Genomic DNA, 14,856 nt, shown 5'->3' on the forward strand with positions numbered 1-14,856 from the left:
ATACCTGGACATTAATCATGGTCAGAGAGCGTCTGAGTCAAGCAAGAAGGAAGGTGGGGGTGAACTGGCCACTACTGTTCCTTCAGGGTACAGAAGGCACTTGGTTCTCATGGGTGACCCATGCCTCCCCTACCTTGTATCTATCCATTGGGTCTTCCTGCTGCAGCTGACTCTCCCGCATCGTCTGATACTCTTTCTCATATTTCTTCAGTTTCTTGGTTGGTACCTACAGGAATTAGAAGAGAAGCATGTTAGACAAGGATGTGATTTGGGAAAACACTTTCTGATACAGTGGCCAATTAAGTCTCTAGCATTCTAAGGGCGCACACCCAACACCAAGTCGCGGGGAAGATCTAGATCTGAGATCAGGGTCTGCCAACTTTTTCTGCCAAGGCCTAGATGGTGTATTGTAGGCTCTGTGGGCCCCACAGTCTAGGTCACAGCTACTCCACTCTGGTGTCACTGCAGAAAAGTGGCTGTCATTAGTAATACGTAAACAGATGAGAGTGGTCATGTTCCATGAAACTTTATAAACGTTGCTGTGCTGCAACACGCTGTTTCTTGTAAGTATTGAACAGTGCTATTAATTCTAACTACTTTTCAGTAAAATTCATTCATAGTCTTCCACCATGTTGAAAAGGAAAATTATTTTATAAAAGGAAAAAACTTAGCAACAAAAATATTTTTAAATAGAGTCAGTATACTGTACCCCAGAGAAAGAAGATTCTACAGACTGTCACTGAAACTCCCTACAAAACAACAGAATTGCTATGCTGCATGGGGTAATAGATCATCTAAACGACTCATCTATTTCTTACCAAAATTGTGTCATCTTTAAAAGACAGCAGTCTACTGTTTTATGGAGAAAAAAAAAGACAAAGATTTACACAATCTTAGAATTCTAAAATAAACTAATAAGAGTAACACAGAATAAAGGTCCAAGAATTTGGCCCTAGACAGATCAGGGTCTGAACATCTCCTATTTTTTTCTTTTCTTTAACTATGAAACCTCTTGGCAAATCAGTACTTAACCTCTCTTGGCCTGAGTTTCCTCATCTGTAAAATGGCAGGCAAACCAATTTCTGCTTCATAATGGCTGTCAGGAGAATTAAATGTTATAAACAGGCGAAGTATCTAAAATACTGCCCGTTTCCTGGAAATTTTTTTTAAAAAGCATTCAATAAAATTAACATATTATCATCAGTGATCCGTGTTAATAGATTAAGTCCACTTCTAGGCTTTCCTTGGATAATCAAAATTATATAATTCCTTTCAACATGAAAATCTTTATTTAATGTTTAGGTGCTAAAGTAAGTGACTTGAAATGAGGAGAACGTTTATCTAATTTTTTAAAAGACAACAGATGTGTTATTTTGCTGGATTCTTGGGAACTTGAAGGTAAAGATGTGTTGATGCTTAGTAACCATTGTCATGAGACCTACCTAAGTCAGCGGTCCACAGGAGGCTCTGAGCAGACTGTTTCTTGTCAAGGACAAGATTTGGTATTTAGAAAACATAATATGTGCATAAGAATCTGGCCAGAGAATTTGTTCAATAAAAAGCAAAGACGCCATGTGTCGTGCCCCTTCATATTCTAATGACTCTGCTCTTCCATCCAGGTGCATTCTAAGGTCCTGGAGTTACCTGCTTCTCACCAAAACGGGGAAATTCACAAACTCATTCCCAACTGGAGACTGTGGCGATCACTCCACAACCACATGATGGCAACACTCATCTGGCCGAAGGGGGCGTCTCCCCAGTGAAACAAGAAGGACAGACGGTTTTCAGGACGTAACTGACCGCCGAACATGGTCACGAGAGAGTAACTTCTCATTAACCATCTCCAGAGACCTTCACCAGTGCACCGGGAGGAACCCGCGTGCAAAAGCCCACCTGTGGGCCTCACGATCATCAGACAGACCAGAAAAATAAATACACGTGGTCATGTGACAACAGAACAGGAGCAACATTACTTCTTCTTGACTTTACTAGGGGGGCCTCAGTTTCTTCCAGCTGTCTTTTCTCTGTGTGTATTCATCATTTGCTTGGAAAACCAAAAACACTCTTTTTTTTTCTATATATTTTTTTTAATCTATTTACCTGACAGAGAGAGATCACAAGTAGGCAGAGAGGCAGGCAGAGAGAGAGAGAGGGAAGCAGGCTCCCTGCTGAGCAAAAAGCCTGATGCGGGGCTCGCTCCCAGGACCCTGAGATCATGTCCTGAGCCAAAGGCAGAGGCTTTAACCCACTGAGCCACCCAGGCACCCAACCAAAAACACTCTTAAGATGAAGTGGTTTGAGTTCCTAGCACTGAAGGAGCCCTGAGCTGAGGAGAAAGGGAAAAAGTCTCAGAGGCTAAGCAGGGACAAGTGTTTCCAAGGCATTCCTAAGAACAGGATAGAGGGAGAAGTGAGTACTGTGCAGAGGCTACTGTGAAGCCATTTATCAGACCGGAAGTAGGTCGGCATCCCTGCAACGGACACGGCCCTGAGCAGTACACCAGGCTGGACATCGGTCCTGTGTGGGAGTATTTTCTACTGGCTCTAAAATGGACCCATTCAGCAATGACTGCATTATACACTGCAACCTTATTTCTAGAGAATTTCTTCTAAAACCATATTTTTAAAATTCGAAGTGTTACAGAATTTTTTTTCCATGTAAAAAAAGGTCCTTTAAAAGTCAATCTTGCTACTTATGTTAAGAGGTTCCTTTCAATGTGAAATTTTTTAAAAAAATGCATTAAACACCCTCAATACGCTAATCCTTTCCCATCTGGCTGAGATGCTAGGATGTTTGGCTTCATCTTGTTCAGGGAAACAGCACAGGTTCCCAGAACAATATGTTGCTAGGAAACCTGCCAAGCTTATTTATCTTGTGCTGTGGGGTGACACTGAGCATCCACCTGTGATTGGCACAAAGTGAGGGGGGCGAGAGGGAAGGAGGAAGGACGGTGAGCTGATATGAAACTGTTATTTATGAGATAATCAAAGAACATAGGCTGTCATGGTATTTAAAACTGTATTTCAGGACAAAACTGATTTTATTTTAGGAACTGTAATATTGAGCTTGAAATGTTTCTTAGTGGAGCAAGGAATAAAATACCTCTTTAGTACGTAGTTTTAATTAAAAGAACAGAAAGCCATTAAGAATCACTAGAATTGACCCAATTATTATCTCAAGAGTAATACAGGTATGTCTCCCCTTAAGTTAAATATTTTTAATATAACTGTGCACTTGAAGAATCACTGATCCTTTCAAATGTTTACCTAACTGGGGGTGAGGGAGCTTCTTCCAATACACTGTCCAACCTCTACTCACCCAATACCTCCTATTTGACTAAATTCAGGAAATGTACTCAAAGAATCCACAATTATTTGATAAGTGCAACTGAAAACGAGCATTCACCAACTCAAAATGGTATTTATTAAAAACAAACAACCCCAAAAGAGGAAAAACTCTGGCAAGACAATCCCCAGTAAGTATGATAGCAATCATTTTAAATAATCAGCCAAGACCTGACATTTTGGACGTGACAACTACATTTGAGGAAGTCAGCATTTAAAATAGAAGCAGTGTTTTAATGTTTTGAATATTTCACGGTATTTAGATTATTTCGCAATATGTTTAATCCTGACATTTAAATTCGTAACATAACCATTTACTTCGAATTTGTAAACTGGAGCTGGAAGGACCTTTGGAGATTGTCTGTCGGGTACAATCCCTGTCTTCAGAATGAGAAAAGTGAACCCAACATGGCTGAGAAAACTGAAGTGAGACGCCCTTAGTGGCAGAGTGATCTGGGATTATCTGGAATTTCTGGAATATGGGTGGGTCCACGGTCTCCCTGGCCTGTACTCCCTTCTGGTACTGGGCTGTCAAGAGAAGTGTATTTCCCAATATTCCTTTAGTCATGTGAATGCCATTTTCATTTTTTTCCTCTGCCATATCCAAACACATTTTTCTATGATTTTTCCTGAAATCAACTGATTTTCTTACACAATTTTACAAGAAAAATATTTTGGAAGCAAGAGTCGATACAGACAACTATGGCAGACAAAAAAAAATGCCCTCCCCCGATGTCTGCATCCTAATGCCCAGAACCTCTGAATATGCTTCCTTCCATAGCAAAATGGATTCTGCAGACATGCTTGAGATTCAGGACCTCGAGATGAGGAAATGATCTTGGGACTTTCTGAATGGGCCCAACAAAATCCTACAAGTCATTAAAAGAGGAGAACTTTGGGGGCAGGTGGGTGGCTCAGTTGGTTAAGCACTGGCCTTCAGCTCAGGTCATGATCCTAAGGTCCTTGGATTGAGCCCAATTCGTTGGGCTCCCTGCTCAGCAGGGAGACTGCTTCTCCCATTCCTTCTCCCTGTCCTCTGCCCTTGTTCTCGTGTTCTCTCTCTCTCTCTCCTTTTCTCTTTCTCTCAAATAAATGAAATGTAAGGGGGAAAAAAAAAAAAAAAGAGGACAACTTCTCCAGATTTCAGTCAGAGGAGATGTGACGACTGAAGAAAAGCCAACGAAATTCGATGTTGCTGGCGTTTTAGATGGGGGAGGAAGTGAATGTGGGGAGCCTCCAGAAGCTGGAAAAGGTGAGAAGAGCCTTCAGACAGGAGCGCGGCCTGCTGACCCCTTCATGTTAGCCCTGATGAAACTGGTCAGATTTCTAACCTATAGAACTGTCAAATAATAAATGTATAAAGCTCTTCGAAGCCTCTAAATCTGTAGTTATTTGTTGGGGTAACAAAAGGAAACGAACCTAATAACATATTATAAATCATAACTATCAATTAAATTACCAAATGTTTACAAACAAAACTCAGTTCAAAGTCTTCATACTTTTGCTGAAAGCAAGATAAAAAAAAACTTCTGCCCCCTTCACTTTACAACCAACTGCAAATTATGTCAATATGAAATAACCTGGATACTGTCAGCTCTGGTGTTAACCAACAAACAGCACAACAGCAGTAAGCAGAAGATAAAAACAACTCCATCCCAGCCAGTGTGTGGATTCATTCAGTCCCTTCCTGGCTTCTCCCTCTTACCACTAAATGGTAACTAGTTGTGGCATTTCTTAAACTGTACTTGGTTTTTGCTAAGGATCGGCACAATATCCTCTAATATTTTCTACTACATTTTATCATATTCCATTTTTAAAATGCCTATTCAGACCTTCTAAGACAATTTCATGAGCAGGACTTGAAGGACATGCACTCAATCAAGGAGGCTTTTTCATGGACTCCCCTGACGCTCATACTCACGGGGCTGTAATACTGAATCACTAGGGAGGCTCCCTTAACGCCTGTCCTGGTCACCAATGCAGTCACCCGCCTGCATTTTCACCACTTTTCCCTGTCTGATGAAAGTGGGTCCTATTCGGCTGTTACCAGGAAATACACAGACAAGAGCTTTAGGAACTTCAGGGAAAGGGGCGGCGGGGGGTGGGGGGGGTTCAGGGAGTGGCAGGAGAAGCTCCACGATGACCCTGGGTAACAGGCAAGGAGAAAGCACAGTAGCTGCTAATTTGCTTTATTCTTTCTCTCCAAGTTCACCATGCCATCATGCCGGCCTCAGTCGGAGATGTGGGAGAGGAAGACTGAGGAATATGCTCAACTTTCTTTTCCTATGCCCTCCCTCTTTTCATCTAAAGTGTGAATTTTTTTATATAGGACTCTGATAGAATGAAAATATGTGTGTATAGTTTTTTGTTGTATATCAATTACTTTTTGGTGAACTTGCCTTAAGAATCTTTATCTCACTAATGATACCTAGTTGAGTTATCGCCTTATTTTTACTCTTAGGACACTGAGTACTCCTTACTAATACTTGAATGTCATGTGCCTTAGTTATTTTTAATAAAACATACTTCTTCTCTTACATACATGATTTGGTTAGGCTTCCTGATTATCAGATGTGATCTTTATACATTAAAGAGTTTAGATGTCTTTTAAAACAGCACAGATCTTAAACTCTGGATTGTAACTAAAGCTGTAACAGAACTCTGAAACAACCCATCATATTAACCTAAGGGAAAGCTACACGCAGACAAGAGGAAAATGACACAGCACAGCTGAAGGTGCCTGTGGAGAGTTTTCGACCTGGTCTGCAATCTGCGCTGTATATGGCATGATTTGGGACATATGCTGGTCTTATGGAACAGTGCATCAATTCTGTGAAAAGTAGATTCCGAATTTAACTAGAGAAAGGAATCTAGGAGCTACTAGTGCTTCTTAAGGTGGGAGTACTACTGGCATTTTGGGTGGGATGATTTGGAGTTACATTAGAACCCCTGCTGGCATCTCTTCTGAGCCCCTAGTATCCTTGCCCCATTTATAATGTCACCTGTTAAATGTGGGTAGTACCCTCTGGTCACTGGTACAATGAAGATGCCCATACGACTTTTCAAAGATGGAGGGGAGGGCGCTAGGGGATGGGAGACAGGAAGGGTAGCCGCTCGAGAAAAAGTGGGAGTGGGGTCTGTGCAGAAAACCTCTGCGTGGTGCTGTCCGGAGAGACAGGCAGAGGCCCGCCCGCACGGGAGGGCTTCAGCCCCACTGCGCATGCTCCCACGCCGCTTCCTTCCCTTCCGTGTTGGAGCAACAGTAATTGGCACAAAGAGAAACAGAGAGCCTGCATGTCAAAGAATTCCCTACCAGGGTTAAGGCTGTAATTTAGAAAATTACATATTTAAGCCTCTCAACAACTCTGTGAGGTATTATTCGGATTTTATACATAAGAAGACTGAAGAGAGGTAGCTTTCCGAGGTCACGTGGCTAGTAAAGACAGGCACAGACGCGGGACCCAGGCCCCCAGGCCCCCCAGCCTCTGTCCTCTTGGACCACTTCGCTCTCCTGCCTGGACCGCGAAGGCAGAGCGTCTCAAGAAGCTGACATCCAGGTGCGGTGCCGAGTATGTGTCTAATGAGTGCGGGGAAAGGCTTATCAGTGCATACAGTTATAAAAGGTCAAGAAGAAATTTGTTGGGGGGCGGGGAGGAGCTCCTCGGGGAGGAGGATTTTCATTATGACTGGTTTATGTCAGTTTTCTTGCCCAGTTAAAAAATCGAATTTTCCCTGTGCTGAATTTTAACAAGGGGCTAGTCCCTTGTCAGAGCTATTATTCAAAACTTGATGAATCTGCTTCTCTATTTCAAAAATAAAATATACAAAAATTATTTGTTAATGGATGCAAATGCTGGCAAAGTAGATCACTATTAAACAAACAAACAAACAAACAAAAACCGCTGCCAAGATCAGTTTAATATTTTCCTGATGGTCAGGAGTCTGAGAGCCTAAAAATTAATAAGCCAAAGGTACTAGAAATCATGTATTGCTCTTCCTCACTTCAGATAATTTCTTAGGAAGAATATAAATGATCCCATTTTAATATATTAATCAGATAACTCTGGCACCATATTTCTTGGTGACTTGGAGTTGTAGGGGGCTGAGGGTTTCCAGCTCAGAATCAGTTCTGCAATGGTCTATCAAGATCTGGATAGAAAATGGATCAGTGGCGAACAAAACTGAAGTAGCCTCAATTCTTTGGAAGAAAGAGCTGGGAGGGAGTCCAGCGAAGAAGAGGGGCCATGTCCTATTAGGGTTCACTTAATCCTCTTCCCAATGTTCAGTGAGAGAAGCTACTTTGACACTTCTTGAGCTTTTAGCAGTAGGAGGAGGGGGAGCATAGTCGAGGATACTTTGCTCCATGAGACTGGGTGGGGCAACTTTCAGAGTCCGTAAGAACCTATAAACGATTATTAATTGTATTCTTTTTAAATTGAGATATAGTTGGCATAAACCTAAGTTTCACATGTATGATATATGGATTCAGTATTTGTAGATATTAAATGATATGATGATCACCTCATTAAGTCTAGGTAATATTGTCGTCTATAGAGTTACAAAAATTATTTTTACGTGATGAGAACTTGGGAGATTTACTCTCTTAGGTTAGGAAGTTTCAAATGTGCAATGCGGCATTATTTTTTTTTTTTAAGATTTTTAAATTTATTTGTTTGACAGATAGAGATCACAGGTAGGCAGAGAGAAAGAGAGAGAGAGAGAGGAGGAAGCAGGTTCCCTGCTAAGCAGAGAGCCCGATATGGGGCTCAATCCCAGGACCCTGTGACCATGACCCGAGCCGAAGGCAGAGGCTTTAACCCACTGAGCCACCCAGGTGCCCCTGCAATGCGGCATTATTAACTACACTTGCCATGCTGTGCGTTACTTCCCCTGAGGACTTATTTTCTAAGTGGGAGTTTGCACCTTGTGACCCCCTGTACTCATTTCACCCCCCTCCACCCAACCCCCACCCCTGCAAGTTGTACTCTAGTAAGGAATATAATGGCTTAAGGGGGCGGGGACAAGGAAAGTACTTACCTCTTGGAACACTAACATAACTCCTAAGGCTTACAGACTCAAGTTACTCGGCATTCTCTTCCCGAATCCACACACTACATACAGTCTGCAGTGCTGCCTTTGCTCCATCTCATCCAGCACGTTCGGCTTTCCAGTTACTCCAGCCTAATGGTGCACATACCCGTGACAGATTCCTGGACTCCGAGTAATGAGTAATTATACAATGTGACTCCCTTTCCAGCATTCACAGCTCACTCCGGAATGTAGTATGCCCATCAAAGGATCTATGGAAGCTTCTGAAATACCAACCTCTACTTTCTTGACCACACTCTAACATGAGCTGTCTGCTCCCCATGCCGTAGCAAATTTAAGAAACCATGGCATGTTATAGAAGCTGCTTCACAATTCATTTCTAATTTTTCATCTCCAGTCCTATGAATCTAATCTCGTGTACTTTTTTTTATAGGAACTCCTTGGTATTCTGCTGGAGTTTTCCTAACAATAAGTGATATTTGGAGGTGGAGTAATTTCTTTACTACCCAAATGTTGACAACTCCTATTTTATAGTTTCCGGCCCAGGACTGCTACTGAGCTCAACCTACCTATCCCCCTGCTAACTTCATAATATCTTTTAGATAGTTCACATAGGAGACATTTTAAACCTAGAGACATCACCCACTCTCTAACCCCAACCAGTCCTCCCATTGTTTGTCTTCCACCAAGATGCTCAAGCCAGCAACCCAGAAGCCATCTGTGACCCCTCCCCCCACCGCGGATAACGAAATCAACCACTAGATTCTACAGAACATGCCTCCAGATGTCTCCTAGCTTGTCTTCTTCTTTTGAACCTTGTTGACACTGCCCAAGTTCAAGCCATAAGCCCCTCTCATCACTGCAGTAAGCTCCAAACTGGTCTCCCCATATCTGTCCTTATTCTACTCAGAAACTTTTCCCCATAAGGCAGCTGTTTTTTTCCAAATGCAAACCTGTTATCTTTGCATTATGAAATGTGTAATTTCTTCCTAACTTTTTCAATTGCTTCCTGTTGCATTTAGGATAAAGAGAGGAATACCTGACCTAACTGCTGGTCCTATAGGATCTGGTCTCTACCTACTCCCCCCACCCCCACACTCTCTATGCCTGTATTTTGCAAAAGTGAGGTTCACCCATCCCAGGAAGTCCACGAAAGGATCCAAACAGAAGCAAAAGGCTATCAGTAGAATTTTTAGTTCTATTTTTTTTTCTAAGATTTTATTTGAGAGAGAGAGGGTGTACTGTGTGTGCAAGGGCAGAGGGAGAGAGAGATGCAGACACCCTGCTGAGCAAGGAGCCCATTGCAGTGCTCCATCCCAGGACGCTGAAATCATGACCTGAGCCAAAATCAAGAGCCAACAGCTTAACCGACTAAGCCACCCAGGTGCCCCTCTAGTTCTATTTCCTTCCTTCCTTCCTATTTTTTTAACCTCATCTTTTTAAAATGTCTATTTCTTTGCCTATCTTAGTAAAGTATACATTAATTTATTAAAAAGTGAATATGCATATGTTGGAAGTCTGTGCTTAAATTACATTTACTGACAGGGATGCATAATCAGAAGAGTTTAGGGGTCACCGGTCTCTACTGTAGCCACACTGGCTTTTTCTACTTGCTTCTGCACACCATATTCTGTCCTATCTCGGGATTTTGAGTACGCCTGCCCTTTCTGCTGGGACGGATTCCCCATATTCACCTCAAGATTCTAACTGGAAGGTCTAAGATATGATCAGGGAGCTCTGATTTTATAAAGTTCAGGCAATTCTGCTACACTGTATTCCCCATCTGAAAACCATAGAATTGCAATATCAAGCGTGAAGGTAGAGGGGCACAAGCTAGAGAGGTTTCAATGAACTGGCCTGAGAACATAATCACTAGTTTCCAAGGGAATATCCATTCTGTGCTTCAAACAACCAATTTATAAATAAACTTTATATAAATTTGTAAGATCAGGAAGGACTATTTTTAATGTTCAAAAATATTTTAAGAATCTATTATATAAACGGTTTGGCTTTAAGGACACAATCAAGTTTTAAAAAGGGAAAAACTGGGGCACCTGGGCAGCTCAGTTGGTGAAGAGTCTGACCCTTGATCTCAGTTCAGGTCCTGATACCAGGGTCATGAGTTCAAATGGCTCCACACCCAGCATGGAGCCTACCTTAGACAGACAGACAGACAGATAGATAGACAGATAATGATAAAGAAGGAAAAATCATATGCTTCAAGGACAGGGGCACCTGGGTTGCTCTGAGGGGTAAAGCCTCTGCCTTCGGCTCAGGTCATGATCCCAATGCCCTGGGATTGAGCCCTGCATCGGGCTCTCTGCTCAGTGGGGAGCCTACTTCCCCCTCTTTCTCGGCCTGCCTCTCTGCCTATTTGTGATCTCTCTCTCTGTCAAATAAATAAATAAAATCTTAAAAAAAAAAAAAAAGAATTATTATTTAACCAATAGAGTTTCTCTTCAGTATGAGATGTAGGTTAGTTTAGGGTTAAATAGGCTTGCATTTGAAATCCTTCTCTGCCTGGGGCTCCTGGGTGGCTCAGTACATTGAGCCTCTGCCTTCAGCTCAGGTCATGGTCTCAGGGTCCTGGGATAGAGCCCCACATCAGGCTCCCTGCGAAGCTCCCCTCTGTCTATGCCTGCCTCTCTGCCTACTTTGATCTCTCTCTCTCTGTCAAATAAATAAATAAATAAATAAAATCTTAAAAAAAAAAAAAAAAAGAATTATGAAATCCTTCTCTGTCGAACACTATCTACATAATTTTAGAAACAAATCCTTCAGGGGTGCCTGGGTGGCTCAGTTGGTTAGGCAACTGCCTTCGGCTCAGGTCATGATCCCAGGGTCCTAGGATCAAACCCCATGTTGGGCTCCTTGCTTGGCAAGGGGCCTGCTTCTCCCTCTCCCTCTGCCTGCTGCTCTGCCTGCTTGTGTTCTCTCTCACTCTCTGTCAAATAAATAAATAAAATTAAAAAAAAAACAAAACCAAGAAACAAATCCTTTAAACCTCTTATTCAGAGCTTCAATTATTTATTTTTGGGGGGCAACATAAATCACAACTTCTCTGACCACCTCCTTTTATTGTGCACATAATGCATGGCATGACACTGGGCTAAGAACTTAACATATTTTGTATTACTTGAGTGGGGTCTACTGTACTCAAAGTGTAAAGTAAGTACACAGAAGAAGACTAAGTAACACGAAAGGGGATCATGATAATGACTGACCCAAGAGGCCTTCTGACTCCACGGTCAAGCCTTACTTGCAGGAAGTTCCATGCCCCGGGTCCTCTCCACTGCCTGTCACTGTCCAGCACACACAGCCCTGGAACCCACGGCCCTTAGCATCCAGCAGCTGGCTGCAGGGGACGGAGCTACTCAGTGGCAGGACCACAGAGATGCTATTTTAACATGAGACTAGGAGATAAGGAACCTAAGCTATCTGCCCTATTACCTAGCATCAAGTAGGTGCTCAGAAAAAGTACAAACACATTCACCCTGAATTTTCTGGGCAAGCCAGAAAAAAGAGAAGGTCAAACACACCCTGGGGTGGTTGAGGCAGGAATTTAAGTCTGGGAGAAGCCTGTGTAGAATTTCATCAAGTCTCGAGAGAGGGCAGACTGAAATCCTCTACCTTCCTCCTCTCCCAGCTGCCTGCAGTGAAGTACTGCGGCAAAAGCCACTTTTCGGTGTCAAGCAAATTACCTTAGGGTCCTGGAATCAGGCAGCACTTAGAGGGAACATTTTTTGAGGCTTATCGTTTCACTGAGCATGCCTTTCTTCTCTGTGTATGATTTCCTAGATTTCTTTCTTTCCGTCCCCACAGCTTCTCACCCTGATTTGTACAAAAACTGCCTGGTTCTCTGCAGCCACGTGCATCACTTGTAGCTCCTTCACTAGTTCTCTTTTTCCTGGTTTTTCAATCTATTTTTCTCAGATTCTTTGCATTTGAAGGAGGGGGGGAAAAGACATTTGCCTGTTCATCTTTTAAGTAATAAGGTTTCTTATCTCACTATATCCTCAACTTTATCTTTTTAGATTTTCTTTATTTATCAGAGAGAGAGTAAGCAAGAGAGAGAGCAAGAGAACACAAGCAGGGGGAGAGCCAGAAGCAGACTCCCTGCTCAGCAGGGAACCCAAAATGGGGCTCGATCCCAGGATCCTGGGATAACGACCCAAGGTGAAGGCAGACACTAAACCAACTGAGCCACCCAGGCACCTATTGTATCCTCAACTTTAGACTGAATTATGAAAATTCTGTTATTTTCCTCTTTGTAAAAATTAAGAAGCATTAATATCTTTTTTTAAAGCATTTTATTTATTTATTTGACAGACAGAGATCACAAATAGGCAGAGAGGCAGGCAGAGAGAGAGGGAGGAAGCAGGCTTCTCCCTGAGCAGAGAGCCCGATGCAGGGCTTGATCCCATGACCCTGGGATCATGACCTGAGCCGAAGGCAGAGGCTTTAACCCACTTGAGCCACTCTGGTGTCCCAAGCAGCAATAACATCTTAAGTTAGTATACCATAATGGAAGTTTCTTCTTTCTTTGATTTTTGGGGGGAAATGCTCAACACCCACTGAAATAGCTCAAGTAAAATTCCACTTCTGAATAAGTTTTTGTTTAGAAATTTACCTCTTAAAATTTGCATTACAGTGCTTAGAAAAGGACTTAGAGAATGACTAGCGAGTGCTAAAAATTAAGACTGTAAGATGGTATGTAATATCCTAAATCTGGTTACATGTTGAATGGTGTTGGTCTCATTCCAGGGAGTAGATTAACCAGATGTAGTCCCAAAACTGGGCTGCAGAAAGCTGATATAGCTGTGCATTCAAAGCAAGCTAATTAAGCTTACTTAAAACTAGACAATGAGGGGCACCTGGGTGGCTCAGTGGGGTAAAGCCTCTGCCTTCGGCTCAGGTCATGACCCCAAAGCCTTGGGATTGAGCCCCGCATCGGGCTCTCTGCTCAGCGGGGAGCCTGCTTCCTCCCTCTCCCTCTGCCTGCCTCTCTGCCTACTTGTGATCTCTGTCTGTCAAATAAATAAATAAAATATTTTAAAACAAACAAACAAACAAACAACAACAATACTAGACAAGCACTAGACAATGACATGGGAGAGAAGGAATGGCAGGGGAACCAAGTAGGACATCGTTCTTTATTATCATCAAATGCTATGTTCATTCTAACAATGCTGACCTTCACAGCATGGAATGCTAAGAAATCTGAAACAGTACTTTTGTGTCCGTTGTCACTGGCAATTAGAACAGAAGTCATATCTATCTCTTGCTAGGAGTTCCCATAGCAGGTGGAAGGCTGTAGACATTTATGCTGTAAGACATTTAATTCAAGACTAATACACTGAGACAATCTGAATAATTCCATCTTTATAAAGGTTCAACTTTCCTCTCCCAGACTGAGGACAATGAAACAATGGGAAAGAGAGAGAAATGGGAGCTTTCCTGTATTCATCTGCCTTTAAAGGCAGGAAGTAGAATGGGTTAGTCCACACCCACAGGGGTTTGGCCTGCCTGATGGCCACGTGGCCGTCTGCATACATCACTTTTTAACATGGGAAGGAAAACTCATCCCTACTTTGAATTTTCAAAAAATCACCCATTCTTTCACTTGTTCAACACACATTTATTGACTGTGTTCTATGTAGCATCCAGGAACAAATGCCCAGTCTGCGGGGGAGAGAGTCTTTAAAGAAATAACCACACAATTAAAATCAATGCTGCTCTTACAAAGTAAGGTAAGTGCTGGGAGGGACACGTAAAGACGGAAGGATGAGAGCGCACGCAGCTCTAATTCCGACTGCACATCTGAGGACTGGCGATTAACCTGAGGAGTAAGTTAGCCAGCGAAGCTGGGGAGAAGGAGCGTCCCCCGCGGAGGGGAATAAGCAGCACAGGATGGGAAAGAGCCATACTGGGTCCCTAATTTGCCAGGACAAGTACACAATGAAAATTGAGACCCCTTGTTTAAAAAGTGGTCATTTCAAGATGGTAGAGCGTTCAACCAAGTGTAGGGGCCTGTTGCAACTGGACTGGTCGCGTGGCCATGAACTGACTCTGGGAAAGATGGCCCATCAGAGGGACCAAAGGCCAGTGGAAGCGCTGTCGGGAGAGAACAGGCTAGCTGAGCCTGAAGAAATGTGGGAGGCACACGGGCACAGACCCACGGAACAGGGCCTCCGGGGACCAACCTCAGGGACCCACCTCCTCTGTCTCCTTCACAGTTCTCCAAATAATTATTAAAGAGCTATTATATGAGCCAGGCTGTTATGTAAGCACTCTTCTGGGTGCTAAGAGGAACACAAAGAAGACAGTCTTACCTTTTAAGGAGCTTACAAATAATTCTGTAATTTAGGGTAGAATGTGCTAAGTTTCACATGAGAGTATAAGCACCAATTTGTGGGAGATTCAAGGCAGGAAGACTATTCACTGGAGGCAAAGAGACTTAAAT

General features: G+C 42.8%; 1 protein-coding gene across 10 annotated transcripts in view; it reads right to left on the reverse strand.

The window, feature by feature from the left end:
* Positions 1 to 14,856, reverse strand: part of RABGAP1L (RAB GTPase activating protein 1 like) — a 765,799-nt gene that overhangs the window by 31,709 nt on the left and 719,234 nt on the right. For all 10 annotated transcript variants that reach the window (XM_032317419.1, XM_032317418.1, XM_032317421.1 and 7 more), the window contains one exon: positions 134 to 226. In XM_032317419.1, the coding sequence (XP_032173310.1) occupies positions 134 to 226 (93 nt within the window). The remainder of the gene's footprint in view (positions 1 to 133; positions 227 to 14,856) is intronic.

This window comes from Mustela erminea, chromosome 17 (genome assembly GCF_009829155.1).
Source record: "Mustela erminea isolate mMusErm1 chromosome 17, mMusErm1.Pri, whole genome shotgun sequence".
Lineage (NCBI taxonomy): Eukaryota > Metazoa > Chordata > Mammalia > Carnivora > Mustelidae > Mustela > Mustela erminea.